The sequence below is a fragment of the Paroedura picta genome, chromosome 16 (genome assembly GCF_049243985.1).
Source record: "Paroedura picta isolate Pp20150507F chromosome 16, Ppicta_v3.0, whole genome shotgun sequence".
Taxonomy (NCBI): Eukaryota; Metazoa; Chordata; class Lepidosauria; order Squamata; family Gekkonidae; genus Paroedura; species Paroedura picta.
Window position 1 is genome coordinate 492,545 of NC_135384.1, and position 16,153 is coordinate 508,697.

General features: G+C 55.3%; 2 protein-coding genes across 4 annotated transcripts in view; one reads left to right on the forward strand and one right to left on the reverse strand.

Annotated features, from left to right (window-relative positions):
- Positions 1-4,858, reverse strand: part of KIF1C (kinesin family member 1C) — a 28,847-nt gene extending 23,989 nt beyond the window's left edge. For both annotated transcript variants that reach the window (XM_077315377.1, XM_077315378.1), the window contains exons 1-2: positions 4,547-4,858; positions 3,009-3,144 (exon numbers count right to left, since the gene is read on the reverse strand). The gene's annotated coding sequence lies outside the window, so the exon portion shown is untranslated. The remainder of the gene's footprint in view (positions 1-3,008; positions 3,145-4,546) is intronic.
- Positions 4,859-4,945: 87 nt separating this feature from the next.
- INCA1 (inhibitor of CDK, cyclin A1 interacting protein 1) lies at positions 4,946-15,165 on the forward strand. Of its 2 annotated transcripts, XM_077315385.1 has the most exons (7): positions 4,946-5,798; positions 7,449-7,558; positions 9,222-9,326; positions 10,625-10,667; positions 11,417-11,628; positions 12,093-12,267; positions 13,319-15,165. In XM_077315385.1, exons 2-7 carry the CDS (start codon positions 7,479-7,481, stop codon positions 13,481-13,483), a joined length of 780 nt encoding a protein of 259 aa, XP_077171500.1. In that variant the 5' UTR covers positions 4,946-5,798; positions 7,449-7,478; the 3' UTR covers positions 13,484-15,165. The 2 variants fall into 2 exon arrangements, with proteins under 2 accessions (XP_077171500.1, XP_077171499.1); XM_077315384.1 differs by having other exon boundaries at positions 4,948-7,558.
- The last annotated feature ends 988 nt before the right edge of the window (positions 15,166-16,153 follow it).

The following is a 16,153-nucleotide window of genomic DNA, read 5'->3' on the forward strand; positions in this document are numbered from 1 at the left end:
GCGTTTCCTCCACCCTCCACGACGAGAGGGACAGCTCAGGTGCCCCGGCCAGTTTTTGGAAAGAGATCCCACACTAAGGCCTGCCCACCTGCCAGCTTGCTTTCTCATTCGCAGACAACGGCCACGATAAGCTGCTAGTCTAGCTGGTCTCTCCTGTGACATCCGCGGCATGAAGGAGCCACCCAAAGTGCTGCTAAGCCTGTAATTAAGACTCCTGGGCCACCTGGCAGCGCTAATTACTGGCCGTAAAGGACACACGCCCTGGCCCAAAAACATCCCTCCTTATTTCAGCAATTCTGAGCAGGCAACACTCTCCAGACATCCAAAAAAACATCTCCCAGAGTGGACAGAAGACATCGTAGATCCAAGCTGACCCTTTTTCACTTGCTTTCCTGGAAGCCCTCGGCCTCACACAGCTGCAGGACTGTGGAAACCAGGGGCATGAGCACCCAGGTTGCTTTACACCGAATCAGGCCTTCACGTTCATTCTTCCCAACGGCACTGGCAGGGGCTCTCCGGGAGCTCCCTGTTCCCTCTGACTGGGGAGGCCGGGGATTTAACCTGGGACCTTCTTCATGCAATCAGATGCTCTCTGTGGCCCTGACAGGTCCCTTGAACTACCCCACTAATCAGGCCTCGCGGCAAGGAGGGGACAGAAGTCCAGCTGCCTGAAAGGACAAGTCAAATTAACACGTACCTGGTCAGGACTGCCACTGGGTGCCCCAGGGTCCCCTCACAACACGCTGCCTCTTGCACTGGCCCGGCTGCCGGAGAAGCACCTTACCCAACCGGCCTTACGGGGATCGATGCAGCTGGAGCCGCCCCCACAACGCAGCTCCATCCAGATCGCGGCAATGGGCAGGCCGGCATGGCTGGGAAACCTCCAGCAGGAGTTCTAGGGCCTGTGCAAAGGGCCTGGCTCAGCCCTCCTCCTGTCAGTCAACAAGCCAAGCTGCAAGGGCGGTGCTACGCATCTCCCACAGAAGGGGCGTGCGCCTGAGCCATCAGCGGAGGCTGACTCTCTCTCCTGATGGAGGGCTGCTTAGGCAGGGATGTGGCTGCAGCCAGATCTGGGCACCACCTCTGTGCTCATGAATGCATGCAGACAGAACCGGCACGCCCAGTATTCACAGGGAGCAAAAAGCCAAATGCTTGAAAGACGTCCAAAAAAACAAGCAGCCGTTCAAGAGGTCCACAAAATCTCTCTTTCCCTTGCAAGGGCTGCCAGAACAGGCCCCCAGCCAATCGCATGGAGGCCCACCTGCCACCGTTGTCCTGGGCCATGATTTTGGACCCACACCAGCAACAGGGGCCACAATCCCACCAGAGGAGCAGCCTCAAAACCACCAAGGTTTCACTGTGGACTCCAGCCCACTTTGTCTGAGATGCATCTCAGACTTCTGGATGCAAAGTGAGTGAAGGGGCGGAGGGCCATGGAGGGCCATGAAGTGCAGAAGTAGAGGGACAGAGGAGACTTTGTAAAATCCAAATGCAATCAAGAGAAAGACAATCTCAAGACCATTCATAACAGCAGGAACCGGCGATATGGCATTCTCCCTAGCTTAGATAACCCGACAAGCCCAGTCACGGCCCAGGAGTCCCAGTTCTTTAAGTCCTTGGGAGAGGAGATCAAGTTCCCAAGGAATTCTCACTTTTGATAGTCCCCCCTTTGATGTCCTTCTGCCAGAGAATAGCAAGTTTCAGAACAGCACAAAGCTGCTGTGATGAGACCAGGTCCTTGTGTGACACATCCATGAATGTTGGGGCTTGGGGAAGGCGCGGGAGGGGTGCAGCCTTGAGCACAAAGCACCTAGAAGCAGGAAGGCAGAACGGGGAGGGGGGGGGAAGAGGGGAGCGCTGAAGCTGCCTACAGTAGAGGAAAGAGCAGGCCACAGAGCACACCTCACAGCGGGGCCGGAGGCTGAAAGGGCTGCCGTCAGTTGTTGGCAGGAAGGGAGCAGACAAAGGGAGCTTTGGGACTGCCAGGCTAGGAGGCCAAAGAGGGAGGGGAAGGGCTCCCACAGTCCTTGTGGAGTGGACAGGCAGGCGGCACTTTTGACTTCCTGCCCCGCCAGCAAGACCCAGACCCAACTGGCTGGCAAACCTTGTCCCACTGACAGCGGGCCCATCTCTGAGCAGTGCCTCCCCCTCCCTGCTTTAAGCAACCCAGACCAAAGGGCAGCAGGCAAAACCAACTCCCAGCCTGCAGAACCAAACAGAGAAGAAGGCAAGCAGCAAGCAAGCAAGCTCCCTGGCCAGCTCAGCCCTTCACTCAAAGCTTTTTTCATGGGGGGGGGGGGGAGAGGTCACCAAGGCCTCCTGGCAAAGCAAGATATATTTGATCAGCTGGCTGCCCCTCAGCGAGCAGTCACGAGGGAAGGGATCAGGAGGGCCAAGGAAAACAGGAGAGGATCCAAAGCAAGAGGAAAATATCCCAAGGAGAAGATGGCCAGTTCATCACAAAAACTCAACAGCCACTTTTTGTAGGAGGTGGGGGGGGAGGCTCTCTGAGATCTGCAAACCCTCCCCACCTTCAACCGTTCTGTTTAGAACAGCAGAATTATGGTTTATTGTTCCTGAGAGCCCTTTTGGCCACGATCAAACATGTGCGTGTGGAATGACTGTCTTGTGTCTCAGCCTCGTGTGAAGTTATGCCTCCGAGAACTGTCTTAATCCAGGTGTTATTAGTCATCAAACCCCCCACGTGGTTCAGGGGAGAGATGCTCTAATCCCAGTCCTGGAACATTGTTTATCAGATGTCCCATCATACGGACTGTATTGATTTACGCCGGGTAATCTACTCTTGAGCACCACAAAGGAAGGCGAAGGTGAACTGCATCCATTGACAGGCCCAGAAATTAAGCACAAGAAGAAGGGGGGGGGGAGGCATCACTAGAGAGCCCCCTGACACAGCCCAGAGACATGCAGGGCCTTTCCCAGAACGGAGAGGAGGCAGCACAAACAGCCCGCTTCCCACAGAGACTCTGGCCTCCCTGCTCGCCTCTCACCTTTCTCCCAAATGGCAGCTGTTCCCAAGCTGCAGGCTGGATCACGACAGGATGCCCTCTGGACACATTAGCCTGCGGCAGGGCTAGGAGGGACAGCCATCTGTGAACACCAGGCTCAGGGAACCGTCCCCTTCTCCTGCAACCCGAACAACAACAAAACCAGTCTGTCAGGCAAGGAAGAGAAGACTGAGGATCACCTGAGAGCCCAAAAGAACAAGAGCCCACTATCACCCCAAAAGACTGGCCAGATTTGTGGCAAGGGAGGAGCTTTCAAGAGTCACTGCTCACTTCATCAAGGGACTCCTCAAAAGCTCCTCCCCGGCCACCAATTGTGTTGGTCTTGAAGGTGCTCCTGGACTCTGGTTCTTTTCTACTGCCACAGACAGACTCCCACGGCCACCCATCTTGATCTCCCTCAAATACATCACTTCCTGTCACCACCATCGCCACCCCCAGGGCCCTCCTTGTGTCCCAGGGAGGGTTGGCAAGTGCCAGGAGAACACACTGCCTCTCCCCCCGCCCCCCTTGCATGCTCCTGAGACACTCAAGACTGTGCCACATGCAGAGTTCTGTCTGTGCCACACACAGGTTTGGCATTCTCCAGCATCAGCTTTCCTTTCCCCAAGGAGCAAGATAGTTTCCCTCGTTTTATAATCCCTGAAGGGGACCGTCACAGCTTGTCCTCCACAGAGTCTGTTTGTATTTTCCAGCTTCAACACAGTTCAGGGACATCTCTATGTATTTGCATCCAATGCCAGGAACAGGTCACACTTCTAAAAATAAGCACTGACCAGCCAGTTCTCCTTTGTGCTTCCAACTGCCCCCCCCCCCGGGTTTTGCTTTTATGAACTTTGGGGGATTAAGTACTGGGGGGGGACCCAGGGACAACACAGGCAGGGGTCCTGTTTGCTAGCCGAAGGGGGTCCTTGTGGCCTAGTGACGGGGGGGGAGGGGGAGCACGCACAGCTCCTGGGCCAGGTCTTCTCCTCACCAGTCCCTACCTGGGCCACACGCCTTTCCACAGCTTGCCGCCGAGCCCAGGCCCTCCCACCGAGTCGACCTGCTCCTCCGGGGGATGCCGGGAGCGCTGCCATTAGGACCCCCGGCCCTGGGACACTTATTATTTGGATTTATAGCCCGACACTCCCCTAAGGCTCGTGGCGGGCAATTTCCGGACACCTTTGATATTTTATTGGGCGGGTGGGCGGGCGGGCGGGCGGGCGGGCGGGGGACCCTCGTCCATCCTCTGTAGCCCACATGCCTGACCGAGAGCCTCGTGGGCCGGAGCAGAGGAAAGGGCGGGCTCCCGCAAGCGAGCCAAGCCGCCGGCCGCAGGCGTCTCCCCCCCCCGGTCCCTCCCTCCCTCCCCTCGGGGCTAACTGGGGGGGGGAGGGGGAGGCCCTCCCAGGCGCAGGCCCCAGTCCCCAGTCCCCAGTCCCCGCCCCGGCCTCGGCGCTCCGCCGCCCGCCCCGCAGCAGCAGCAGCAGGAGGAGCTCTGTGGCCGGCCGCCTGCCTGCCTGTCCGCCCGGCCGACCCACCTGCCTGCGGGCTCCTTCCTTCCTTCCTTCCCTCCCTCTCTCTCTCTCTCTCTCCGGCGGGGCCTCCGGGCAGCGCCGCCAGCTCAGGGCGCCGGCATGGCGGGGCCGGGGCGCGGGGCCCGGGCGGCGGCGGGGGAGCGGAGAGGAGAGGGCGCCCAGGGAGCCGGCGCCCGCCGGGCAGGGCAAAGCCGGGGCGGGGCGGGGGAATGTCGCGAGACGGGAAAAGTCGCCCGGCCCCTCCCTCCCCGGGAGGTGGGCAGCTCTTAAAAGGGCAACGCGCTCCCCTCCGCGCCGCTGCAGCCAGCCCGCCGGCCGGCCCGGGGCGGGGCGGGGCGGGAAGATGCGCGCGCAGGGGCGGAGTCGCGGCCTAGGCCCGCCCCCGCCCCCGCCCTCTCGGCCCTGCCCCGTGCCCCGTGCCCCGGCCTGCAGCCCCCCCCCCCCCCCAGCCTGGGCGGCCGGCTGCGGATCGCCGGCGTTTGGCAGGGGGCTGGACTAGATGACCCGGCCGCGGCCCCTGGGAACTGCCCCTTTGGACTTCGCCCGTGGAGAGCGTGCTGGAGCCAGCAGTGGCAGGCTCCCTCGGGCCCAGAGCGCCTGCAGCAGATCCCCCCGCCGGGGTGGATGGCGATCCAGGGCAGGGGCCGCTGGGCCGGGGGCGGAGAAGGCGGCCGGACGGCGTGGCTCCGCGCCCAAGCGCCCAAGCGAGCTCACGGGCTGCCCTCCCTGCCGGCTGCAAGGGCACGATGCCCCTGTGCGCCCCGATGCCCAGTCAGGGGCCGCCGCACCAATGCGCCTCGCGCACGGGGCTGGGAAGGCAAATCCGGCAGGAATCCCCTTTCCCGGAGGTCTCCTTCCCGCGGCGGCGGCGGCGGCTGCTACCAGTTCTCCTCCAAAGCCAATGCCCTTAGAGCTGCCAGGGGAGGGGGGCGGGGGGGCACCTGTGCCAGGAGAAGCCCACCCCCCCCCCGCACTTTCCAAGGCTGGTTCCACAGGAGGGACGCGAGGGACGTGCCCAGGGGCTAGGGCAGGGGAGGGGGACTGCGGCTGGGCCTGGGCCTGGCTCCAGGCAGGGGCAAGGGGGTGTCACAGCCCCCCACCCCATTGTTAAGCCCCTTCTGTACATACGGACCTTGACGCTTGCGCTGTCCGTCTCGGGGGCAGAGGTGCTCCAAGAGTTATTCTGTTGGGTTATAAAGAATACAGAATATTAATTTGCTGTCTGCTGACTTCTACACAGGAATCAAGGATTCAGGTTCATCTACCAAGTGTTGCCATTCTGTCAGAAATATTAAAGTACATGTTTTAAAGATTTATAGGAAGGGAAATATAAGTGAAAAAGCAGTGGAGCAATAATGGAGATGTACTGGGGTGGGTGTGGATAAAGGATGTAAGAAAAGTTTTGTCACAAATCTGAGATTTTCCATCAGTGAATATTTATGGGCCTGTTGAGTGTGGCTCATTGCTTGGCAGCTTAAGGAGGCCAGGAGCACCTCGGAGATATAAGCTTTAAAGAGCCCAAATATTGTCTATTTCTGCCCCAAGGAGTAATAAACAAGCCCCAGGCCTGGGACTACCTGCGCGGTCCTCTTGGTACGTGGCCAGCAGGTCTCTCCTTGTCCCCACACCTTCCTACACTGCAGGGGTTGGGGCGCCCCATGGGGCCCAGCCCGCCCTTCCCTTTGCCCAGCTAGAGGAGGACCACCATTCCCTCCGCCATCTTGTCCTCCTGACAGCGACGCCCCTCCCCAGCCGGCCATCCAGAGGGCAACTTTCTCTGGGGCTTCTCCCTTTTCTCTTTCTCCTTCAGGCACACATCCCGTCCTCCCTGCCATCTTGTCTCCTCCTCCTCCTCCGTCGCCCCAAATAACGTGTCCCTCACACACTCAGCTGCACCTTCCCTCCCATGGACATGAGATGTCTGTGGCCTTCCTTTCTCTCCCTCCGCGCCTGACGTATTTAAAGCATCCCACCCAGTCAGGGCCCCTCCGGGGCTCAGCCCAGATTTACCTGCCGCTTCCCCCCCCCGCCCTCCCGCCCATCTTTCCTCGCCTCAGAGGTTTTCCCGCCATTTCCTGCCTTCAAGCCAGCCGTGAGAATTCCCCCATTTGGCCCCCGCCTGAGGCCACGAAGGGGAAGAGAGAGAGAGAGAGAGAGAGAGCTCTGCCAAAATGGCTGCCCTTGTGCTCCCTGCCCACACACCCGCCACCCTCTCATGCCGGGGCCCCGCCTAACACGCCACACTCTCCCTGCACCGGACCCCTCCCTCCCTCCCTCCCTCCCTCCTTCAGCATCCCCTCAGGTATCAATGGCCATGGTGTCTGCCCCGGTTGGGGGCTCTGAGGGGGGGGGGCTGCCTGCCAGGAGGGAATTGCAGCCCAGTGCGGTTGTCACAGTTGTGGGCGTGGGACACAATAGCCTGCGTTTTAACCTCTGCACCATCACGAGCCTCCAGTCGGTTTCTCAGCCTTACCCAGCTCACCCAGGCGTGTTGTGAGGGGAGGATAGGATGGGGCCAAACCCCCCCCCCAAAAAAAATGCTACACTGAATTCCCCCTCGGAGAAAGGGCAAGGTGCAGATGAGAGAAATATATAGGAGTATTATTGGTGGAGCAGGGTTCCCCCTCCAGAAAAAAATGTTGATTTCTTAGAAAGGGCATTCTGGATTCAGGTGGGCACCAGTCACACCCTGTGAGGCAGCGTGGCCTGCCGTGCCCCCTTGTTGTCCAAACAAGTATGGTGTCCAGGGGCACCAAGAGGCCAGAGGCACATCCCAAAGGCTCAGCTGTGATCCCCGAGTTGTCCCCAGACCAAAATGGCAACCAATGGGCCTGCAAAGAGGAAGGGGCCTTCCGGGACATGGGGCCTGCTGGGCTGACCTGTCTGTTTCTGTTGTTCATGTCAGGCTAAGAGGAGACTCAGGAGAGGAGTAAAAATGCAGGACCCAAAGAGACTCCACCAAACTTCCCCAGAAATGGAAGAGGACAGTGATGTTCCCCTCATCCCCTATGCAAAGTAAGTTGGTTTGGTTTACCGCAAAGCAGCAGTCCATTTAGAGGTTTGTAATTAGACAGGGTGAGTGACAGATGCGCCTTCACCTGTGGAGCACCGCAGGCATCAGGCACGGGGGATCCCGAGCCAGCTGAACCGCAAGTGGCGGTCTATAAATATGATTATTCATAAAATAAATCAACGTCAGCTCAGCGGGTCTGCGTGCTTCCTTCCCTGCTTCGTGGCTCCGTGCTGTGGGCAGATCCCTACTCAGCGGCCTTCTGGAAAACACTCCAGGACGCTCCTATTCAGGCACTGGGCAGCCACGCAACTCCGCCTGCCACTGGAGAGGAACATGCAGAACAGCACGACACAAAGGCTGAAGTGCAATTCTTTCTCTACAGGATTTGGGCTGACTCACCAGGTTTGAATTTTGGGGCGAGGCAAAAGCAAGATAAGGAGGCCTCTCTGAGACTGAGAACTTTACCTTTCATTTCTCCTGGGAGGTCATAATCATAACTTTACCAGCAGCCTGACCTGTGAGAGCATTATTGCCCTTCCCACTTCTGGAGAGGTGATTTAAAACCACTAAAAGTTGTAAAATATATAGCAGCCCCACCTTAGGCAAATAACTACCAGCAGGTGGCAGAAAGAAACCAAACAAGTGGAAGAGCTTTCTATCGGGCGGGGAAATCCATTTATTTGGACAGCAGTGCCGGGCATAATCTTCTCCTTTGGTTAAGTGATCCTTGAGAAACCTGCCTTGTCTCCAGGGAGCTGGCTGAGCCAAGTGACTCTTGAGGAACCCCTCAGATGAAGCCGAGGGGGGGCCTGCTTTCTTGCCAGCACTGCAGAGGCTGCTTCGCCCAGCTAGGTTCTGGTCCCTCCATGCTTTTGGGGCACTTTCACAGGAATAACAAGGCCCTTGCCTATTTCCTAGGCTGGGTCATCATGTTTCCCTTTCAGGTCTTTCAATACATTCATTTGGCGCACTCTCAGATGTGTAAGCCGCATATGTTTGTACCCGACACACTTTTGTAAGTGCCTATATACATGTGAATGCAAGAATGTCCTGAGACAAGAGAAAATAGAAAACTTTACATTGTGTGTGTGTCTTAAGAATGTTAGAAGAGCACTGCTGGATTAGAGCAGTGGTCTGTCTAATCATAGAGTTGGAGGGGACCTCCAGGGTCATCTAGTCCAACCCCCTGCACAATGCAGGAATTCACAGCTACCTGCCCACCCACAGTGACCCCAAGTGATCCCTCCACCAAAAATCTGCAGAATCCACTCAATCTGCCTAAAGTTCATAAAAATCAAAATTTCTGTCAGATAACTATCAAACCCCAGCTTAAAAACTTCCAAAGAAGGAGAACTCACCACCTCCCAAGGAAGCCTGTTCCGCTGAGGAACTGTCAGGAACTTCTTCCCTATGTTTAGCCAAAAATTCTTTTGAATGAATTTCAACCCATTGGTTCTGGTCCAACCCTCTGGGGCAACAGAAAAGCACTCTGGTCCATCTTCTATGTGACAGCCCTTCAAGTGTTTGGTTATCCAGCATAGTCCAGGATCCTGTCTCACACAGCCAGGTCCTTTGGAGGGCCATCAACATAGAGGTCTAGAGGCTGACATATTATATTGGGCCAGGCTTATCCATAACATGCATAATCTTTCTCTGCTTCCCAAGGCAGTCCAAGATGGTCAGCAGATACACGTTGGAAGAGGACCCTGACGTGGCCAGTACCGACTATTCCCATAGTGACTTTTGGGACAGGCTTGTCCAACAGCAAAGGTACTTCAGTGGCATTCAAATTTGGGAGCTCTCCCTAGCTTCCTTTCTTCCTTGTTCTATACTCAGTGTTTTGGAGGACAGCCTGAAATTGCCTTCCATACCCCAGAAATAGCCAGGCTGCTTTGGTTGTCAAGCAACACAAGAATGCCATGCAAAGAGATTCACAGATTCTGGATGGCTTGCCGGGCCAACCTGTGAGCGGCAGGGTTTTACAGCAGTCTGAAAAACCCAAATTCCCCTTCTGATGTGTGGCGCAACAGCCCACATTGCTTGCGTAGGCCTCATGGCGTGAACACAAACTGACCTCCCCACACATTCATGTTACACATTATAGAAGTTATTGTTGTTATGTAAACTGTTATAGTTCTGTTGTTAATTTGAATCCCACTGTTATGGTGGTTATAGTTATGATTATGGTGTGCATCCTCTACATTTTGTGTAAACAGCCCTGAGCCTCATGGGAGGGCGGTGTATATATATTTTTGTGTGTGGCCAGCAGCTGCTGATTTTGAGAATCACATACATTATTTTGGGAGCAAAGTCAGAGTCCAGTGGCACCCTGAAGAATCTTTTAGAAAGATTCTTGGCTTTTGGCTGTACGCTTAAGACTTCCAGAGTTCGCCAGTGAATTTCAGTGCCCCTAGATAGCTTTATTTATTTATTTAGATTTCTATACCACCCATTTCTTTGCAGCTCTGGGCGGTTTGTCAGGTTACCAGAAAGAGTATGTATGCAAAGATATGCAAATATACCCAACATACCAAATTTATGCAAGGCAAAGAATCCTGTTTTCCTTGGAGGATGGCTGTCGCTCAGCATGCAGAGAGCCCCCTGTGCCATTGCTGGCATCTCTAGCTGGTGGTTCTCATGCAGGAGTCATTTTTCTGCACGAGGGTTTGAAGAGCCACTTCTGTCCAGAGAAGACCCGAGTGACCTGAGGTGGAGGAACCCATAACTCACTAGCAGAACAAAGGCTGCGAATGCATGCCAGGGACCCCCAGGTCAATCTTCCCTCCCTCTCCAGCCCTGGAGGGATTTCATGCTGTAGGGGCCGAGAAAGACCTTTCTGTGCCTGAGGCCTTTCTGGGACAGCCACTGCCAGCCAGAGGAGAGAACACGGGGCTTGCTGGGCCAAAGTTCTAATGCCATCAAGCTGCTTGATCTCTTTAGCAGCTTCTCTGTGGTTTGCGTTTAAACCAAATGCAGCTTATGCCCATGACTGCCAAACCCGCCTCTCCACACTCTGGATTTATAATATGTCACAAAAGAGAGTACTTGGCAGAGCATTTATCTTTCAGCTCCCACTGGATGGACGAATACCACGAGGCGCCGTCCCTGCTGGTAGGTTCTGAATCGACAGCATGCCGCTTGGCTTGAAATTATCTGCCTTTCCTTCAGCGGAACGAATGCCCCATGTTTCAGAAAGGAAAACCCGAATAGGGTTTGTCTTGATTAATATGCTCACTCTGTGTGTGTTTTGCTGCAAACATAATTTGCTCCGAGGAACCTGATACTTTGCTGTTGTGGTCTAATATGCACCACAAACTGTGAAAAGACGGAGGATAATTATTTTACCTGGAGAATCCCAGACACGCCCAGCATATTAATTAGGTTTACTTTGCTTAAACGTTGGCAGAGAACTTGGTGCCTGAGGCGGGAAATGCAAAGGGCACCCCCCCTAATTAACAGGGCTCACAGTCCCCTGAGAAACTCTCGTGGCACATGGAGGAGGAGCTGCCCGTGGGCCCTGGGGGGCTGGCTCCTGAGAACAGAGCTCTGCCTTCTGGCTTGAGCTCTCTGCAAGCAGCTGGCCCTCGGGGCACTGGGCAGATGATGCGCCTGGAGCCACTCAGAACAGAAGAGAGGGCCACAACTGGGGTGGCTGTGAGTGGGATGCTGGCTCGACAAGAGTTGCAGTCTAAGTTAGAGGCCTCAGATGTGGCCAGATGTGTCTCTGGGCAAGGTCCGCTTGCAGCTGGAGGCTGCTGTGTGCAAAGATCCTTTGCATGAGAACAGAAGGGCCACAAAATGGGACCCTACTTCTCCCTGTGAAATGTCGCCGCCATGCATCTGTGTTCTTCTCCCGTCAGATGTCTGGCTGTGTAGCTCAAAGGCCCGTGGAGGCAGAAGGAGGCTCTTTTCCCTGGCAGGTGCTCCCAACAGAGCAGAAACTTCCATCACCCAAGGAACTGTGTCGGAGGAAGAAAAAGGGGGCCAAACAGCAAAGGATGGAAAAAGGTGGTGTCCTGTCCGTCTGCTATCATCTGGAGGAGCTGAAGAAACGGCAAAGCAGCATGGATGAGTAGGGCGAGAACCTTTCTTGGCAGGGGAGGAGGGGAAGGTGTGAGGACCCCCCCCCAGGTGCGGGAGGAAGGCTCTCTTTCCCTACAGAAGGGAAGGCATACAAATGGGGGGGGGAACAAAATTGGTGAAATGGGGCAGGGTTTGGCTACTTCTTTTGTTCTGAGCTCCAGTGGACCCTAGAGGAGAACTGGCTCCTAAAGATCTTTTAAAAACCCAAAGCACCTTTTGTTCCCATGACTGGAGGAAAAACTGCATTTTCCCAGGAATTAAACATTTCCATTTGAATGCTGGGGGACTGATTTCCTTCCAGGGAGGCTCTGCATGGAGAAGACATATCTGAAAGCCATACACCCTTGAATAATGATACCTGAGCTCTTATTGAGTAGACATTTTTGACCACGAGGCCCTGTGTGCCTTTACACCTGCTGAACCTGTGGTCTGTTTGCAATCTGCACATTCCAGGCTGAAGAAGGCTAGCTGGAGGAGGCACCCACCCCAGCCATTTGATGAAGGAGACAGCAGTTCAGCTGCCCCACACTACGGAGCGCCAAGGAAGACCTTTCTCAGCATGCCGGGCTCTGCTGCCCCCTTCTATGGAAAAGAGGATCCGGGCTTCCAGAGACACAGCAATGAGCAGGCAAGCTGGGACTTGGGGTGCCTCAAGCAGTGGGTGGGTGGGTGGGGGTTACTCTCCCGAGCTTCCTTCAATCCGGGAGGCATATTCTGATGTGGACAGCCTTCTAATATCGTCAATAATCAGAAACCTGATGTAGGGGGGACTCTGTAACAATGAGCAGAGGCGAGTCCACGGCATCCTCTTGTCTTTCATGATTCCAGCTCGTTCAGGGGAAACGTCAAAGCAGGGCAGTTGTAGGTAACCTGAGCACCCCTACCTGTTCCACTCGCTCCTGGCTGGTTCATCAGCAAGAAGAAAGGCTCTTGTGTCTCCTTAAAAACTGACTCATTTACTGGAGAGGAAATTTCGGGAACTTGGGGCCACATCCCCTCAGTTATATGCACAGAAGGGATTCCCGGTTCAAGGAATATCTACGTTCGGGAAGGGAAGGGGGGTGAGGTTAAAGGCCACATGATGGAGCCTCTGCTTGGCCTGCAGAAGGTCCCAGGGTCAATCCCCAGAAACCTCTCAGACCTCAGCCTGAGACCCCAGAGAGCAACTGCCTGTCTGAGTACACAGGGCTCATCTCGATGGACCAGGGGGCCTGGATGTGTCCCTATGAGGATATTTCCGTGCAAAAGTCAAAAACATGCAAAGTCAGCCATGAGGCCGTTTCTCAACAGTCTCTCTAAGCCCTTTGATTCCTGCAGCGCCCGGGGAAAATGGCCTGCTCTGTTTCATTCCTGATGAGGTAAGTGTGCAGCCATTTCCCACTAGAGTCCGCCTGTGAAGAAGTATTGATTTCCGGTCAGCAGGAAAGGGCCCTCGTGGACAGGAATGTTTTGCCCCAGGTTTCTGGACAGAGACCATTCTTGTGTCCATTTCTAGTTTCCCGCAGAGACTGAGCTGCTTGTCCCAGGGAAACTGCCATGCTGGTTAACTTGTGAGAATAACGTGGAGCCCTGCAGACCCCTGCTGGTTGCCGGCCCAGGAAGAGCGGGAGAGAAGCAGGGCTGTGCTGCTTCATGGCCTCTTGCCCCTTTGCAGTGACGCTGGCTCGCTTTCCTTGCAGCTTCTCTATCGTGAGTGGAACTCCGGCCCGAGAGAACCGCAGAGGACTCCTCCAGAAAGCCCCGTCTTCTCCTACCCCACGGCACCCGTGGGCAGGTATCCGATGGCAGCAGCCTGCGAGCCGGAGGAAGACTTTGGCGGATTCCGGCTCCAGTCAGAGGAATGATCCTGCAACGAGGGCAGAAAGGCTCTTCCCAAAGTGGGAGGGAATCTGTCACAGACCTCCCTTGTGGTTGCCGTTGATTAGGCACACAGAAGTCAGCACAGGTACCAAACTGAGCAGTGGGAGGAAGTCTCTGCACCTGTTTGAAGCTGCCCCTTTGCCGGCCACCCTGGGCACACGTGTGCTCTGAAGCCGGCGCAGGGACAGGGGGCCTCTCTGCTTTCCTGCCACGAGGAGTCTTTCTCTTTCCCTCCCCCCTCCCCCCTCCCTCTTTGTGCTGCCACTAAACCTTTCACTGTAGGCTGCAAAGAGGGTGGGGGAAGAAGGCAACCGCATCAGAGATTTCAGGAGTGTTTCCATAGTAATGCAGCACAGTGGAAGAGGAGAGGAGGCCTGCTGGTGTCTCACTCGGTACTTCCCTCCTCCCTCAACGCACAACGTAGGTGTGTGCTTTGTAGTTCTCAAACATCTATTGAGAAAGAAAAAGCCTTACGGGCGGCTTCTGCTCTGCAATCTTCTATTCTTCTTCTTCTTTATTCTTTACAATATAATGTTATAACTCTTCAGTCCTCACACAGCTGGCAATGCCAGGGGGTCTTAGAACCAGTGTCTACAAGGTACGGCAAAGTCCTGGCTCTGAATGAGCTGAAGAGACCCCTTCCCATACCTCCCCCAGCTGAAAGGACCGCTTCTGGGCCTGGCAGAAGGAAACCTCTTCCCCCAGATTGTGGTCCTTGTGGAAGAAAAGAGAGACGCCTCTTGTTCTGGCTCGACACCACCCGAGGGGGAGGGGGTTTTTCTCCTCCTCCTCCTCCTCCCACTAAGACCCATCTTCTTGAGTGACCACAGAAATAACAGCAGGGAGACCGACCAGTTCCCTTCTCTAAACGTATTGCCAGCAGCTCTCCTCTCTCACCTCAGTTGTGTAGCCCCACTTCTTCCTTCTCTACAAGACTGATAAAACATGAGGCTGAGCCCCAGAATGGTTCAGGGGTGGGGGTGGGGGGACCAGAAGCGCTCCAAGGTGGTGAAGGTGTTGCCGGTGTCTCCATCCTTCCCCTGGGGCTCAAACTGGCGACCTGTTGCTTTCATGCAGAATCCCAGAACTTGTGTTGCAGTTTCAGATTGTCTTTAATGTATTTCAGTGTTTTAATAAGGAGAATGTTTGTACAGAGTAGTCACCGTGAGCTTCAAGGATACTGTTTCGATGGCTTTTAAATTCTGAAACGCTGGTAACTTCTTGTGCAGAAGATTTTAGACCGTCTGCCTCCTCTGGGGCTCCAGTCACTTGTAAGAAAGAGTAAGCCCCAAATCTCACGAGGGCCCCTGGCCCCCTGCCCCTGAAGAAAGAGGTGTCACCTTTTTCAGCTCCCCTTAAGAAACTGTGTCCTTGGGTGGGCGGGTGGGGGACCATTAGATTCCAGGCTTCAAAGCTGCATCAGAGAGTCCCCTGCTGCTCTTGATGCTCTTCTATGTCACAGGCTCAGTTTATGAGAGCTGGAAAGAGACATTAACTAAGTTGTTGCAGCTTTTCTGATTAATGGAAATTTAACGATGCGGAGGAGCTTAAAAGAGGTTTGTGTGGTCTTCACAAGCACATGTAGAAGTAATGTCGTGGCAGGGTTTAAAGCAAAGTTTACAGTTAATTTACAAGGCTTTTAATTAAACTGTTGTGTGTTACTATTTAATTGCTTCTAATAATAATATATGATATGATGCTGTGGAGAACAGGCTCAGATCTCTGCATCTTTTCCATCTGCTTTGGTAAGAATACAAGAAGTGAAGCATGCTTGCCCTTTTCCAGGACAGCCTTCCGCTCCCCACGTGGCTGGCCAGGTGCCTCTGGGAAGGCCACAGCAGGGTATGAAGGCAGCCCCCATGCCCTGTGCCTTGTCAGACAGGCAGAGGTATCCTGCATAGGAGCGTGGAGGTTCAGTTTAGCCATCGCAGATAAGGGATGCTGGTAGATTTACCCCCTCAGATTTGTGTGCACAAGCAAGAAGAGCCCTGCTGAATACCGGTGATGCGTCTCCTCCAGCATCCTGTTTCATACAATGGCCAACCGGCTCTTCTCAGTGGCCAACCACAGAGGCCTTCCTTGATAGCATCCGAGAGGGGGAAGGGGCCATCCAGGCCCTCTAGTCCAGCCCCCTGCTCAGTGCTGGATCAGCCTCAAGCACCCAGGAGAAGGATCTGTCCGGCCCCTGCTTAAAGACTGCCGGTGCGGGGGAGCCGATTCTACTGCTCTACCCTTTGAAGCCATTACTGTCCTCTCCACCTTGTCTTCTCCAGACGAACATTCCCAAGTCCCTCAGCCTTCCCTCCTAGGGCTTGGTCCCCAGGCCCTGGTCACCCTTGTCACTCTCCTCTGCCCCCTCTCCATTTTGTCCATGTATTTTTTGAAGTGCGGCCTTGAGATATGCACACAGGACTCCAGGTGGGGTCGGATAAGAGCCTCAGAAGAGCCCTGCCGGAGCAGGCCAGGGAGGGTCCCTCCAGCCCAGCCTCCCGTCTCACCCAGGGGCCAGCCTGTCCCACTGCAGGGCCAACCATGGGGCAGGGAGGCCGAGGCCTCCCCCTGATGTTGCCTCCTGGCCTGCCTCTGAATGTGAGTCGCTGTGGCTTGCAGCCACTGGGAGACCTCTCCGCCATGCCTCTGCCAGATCCCCTTTC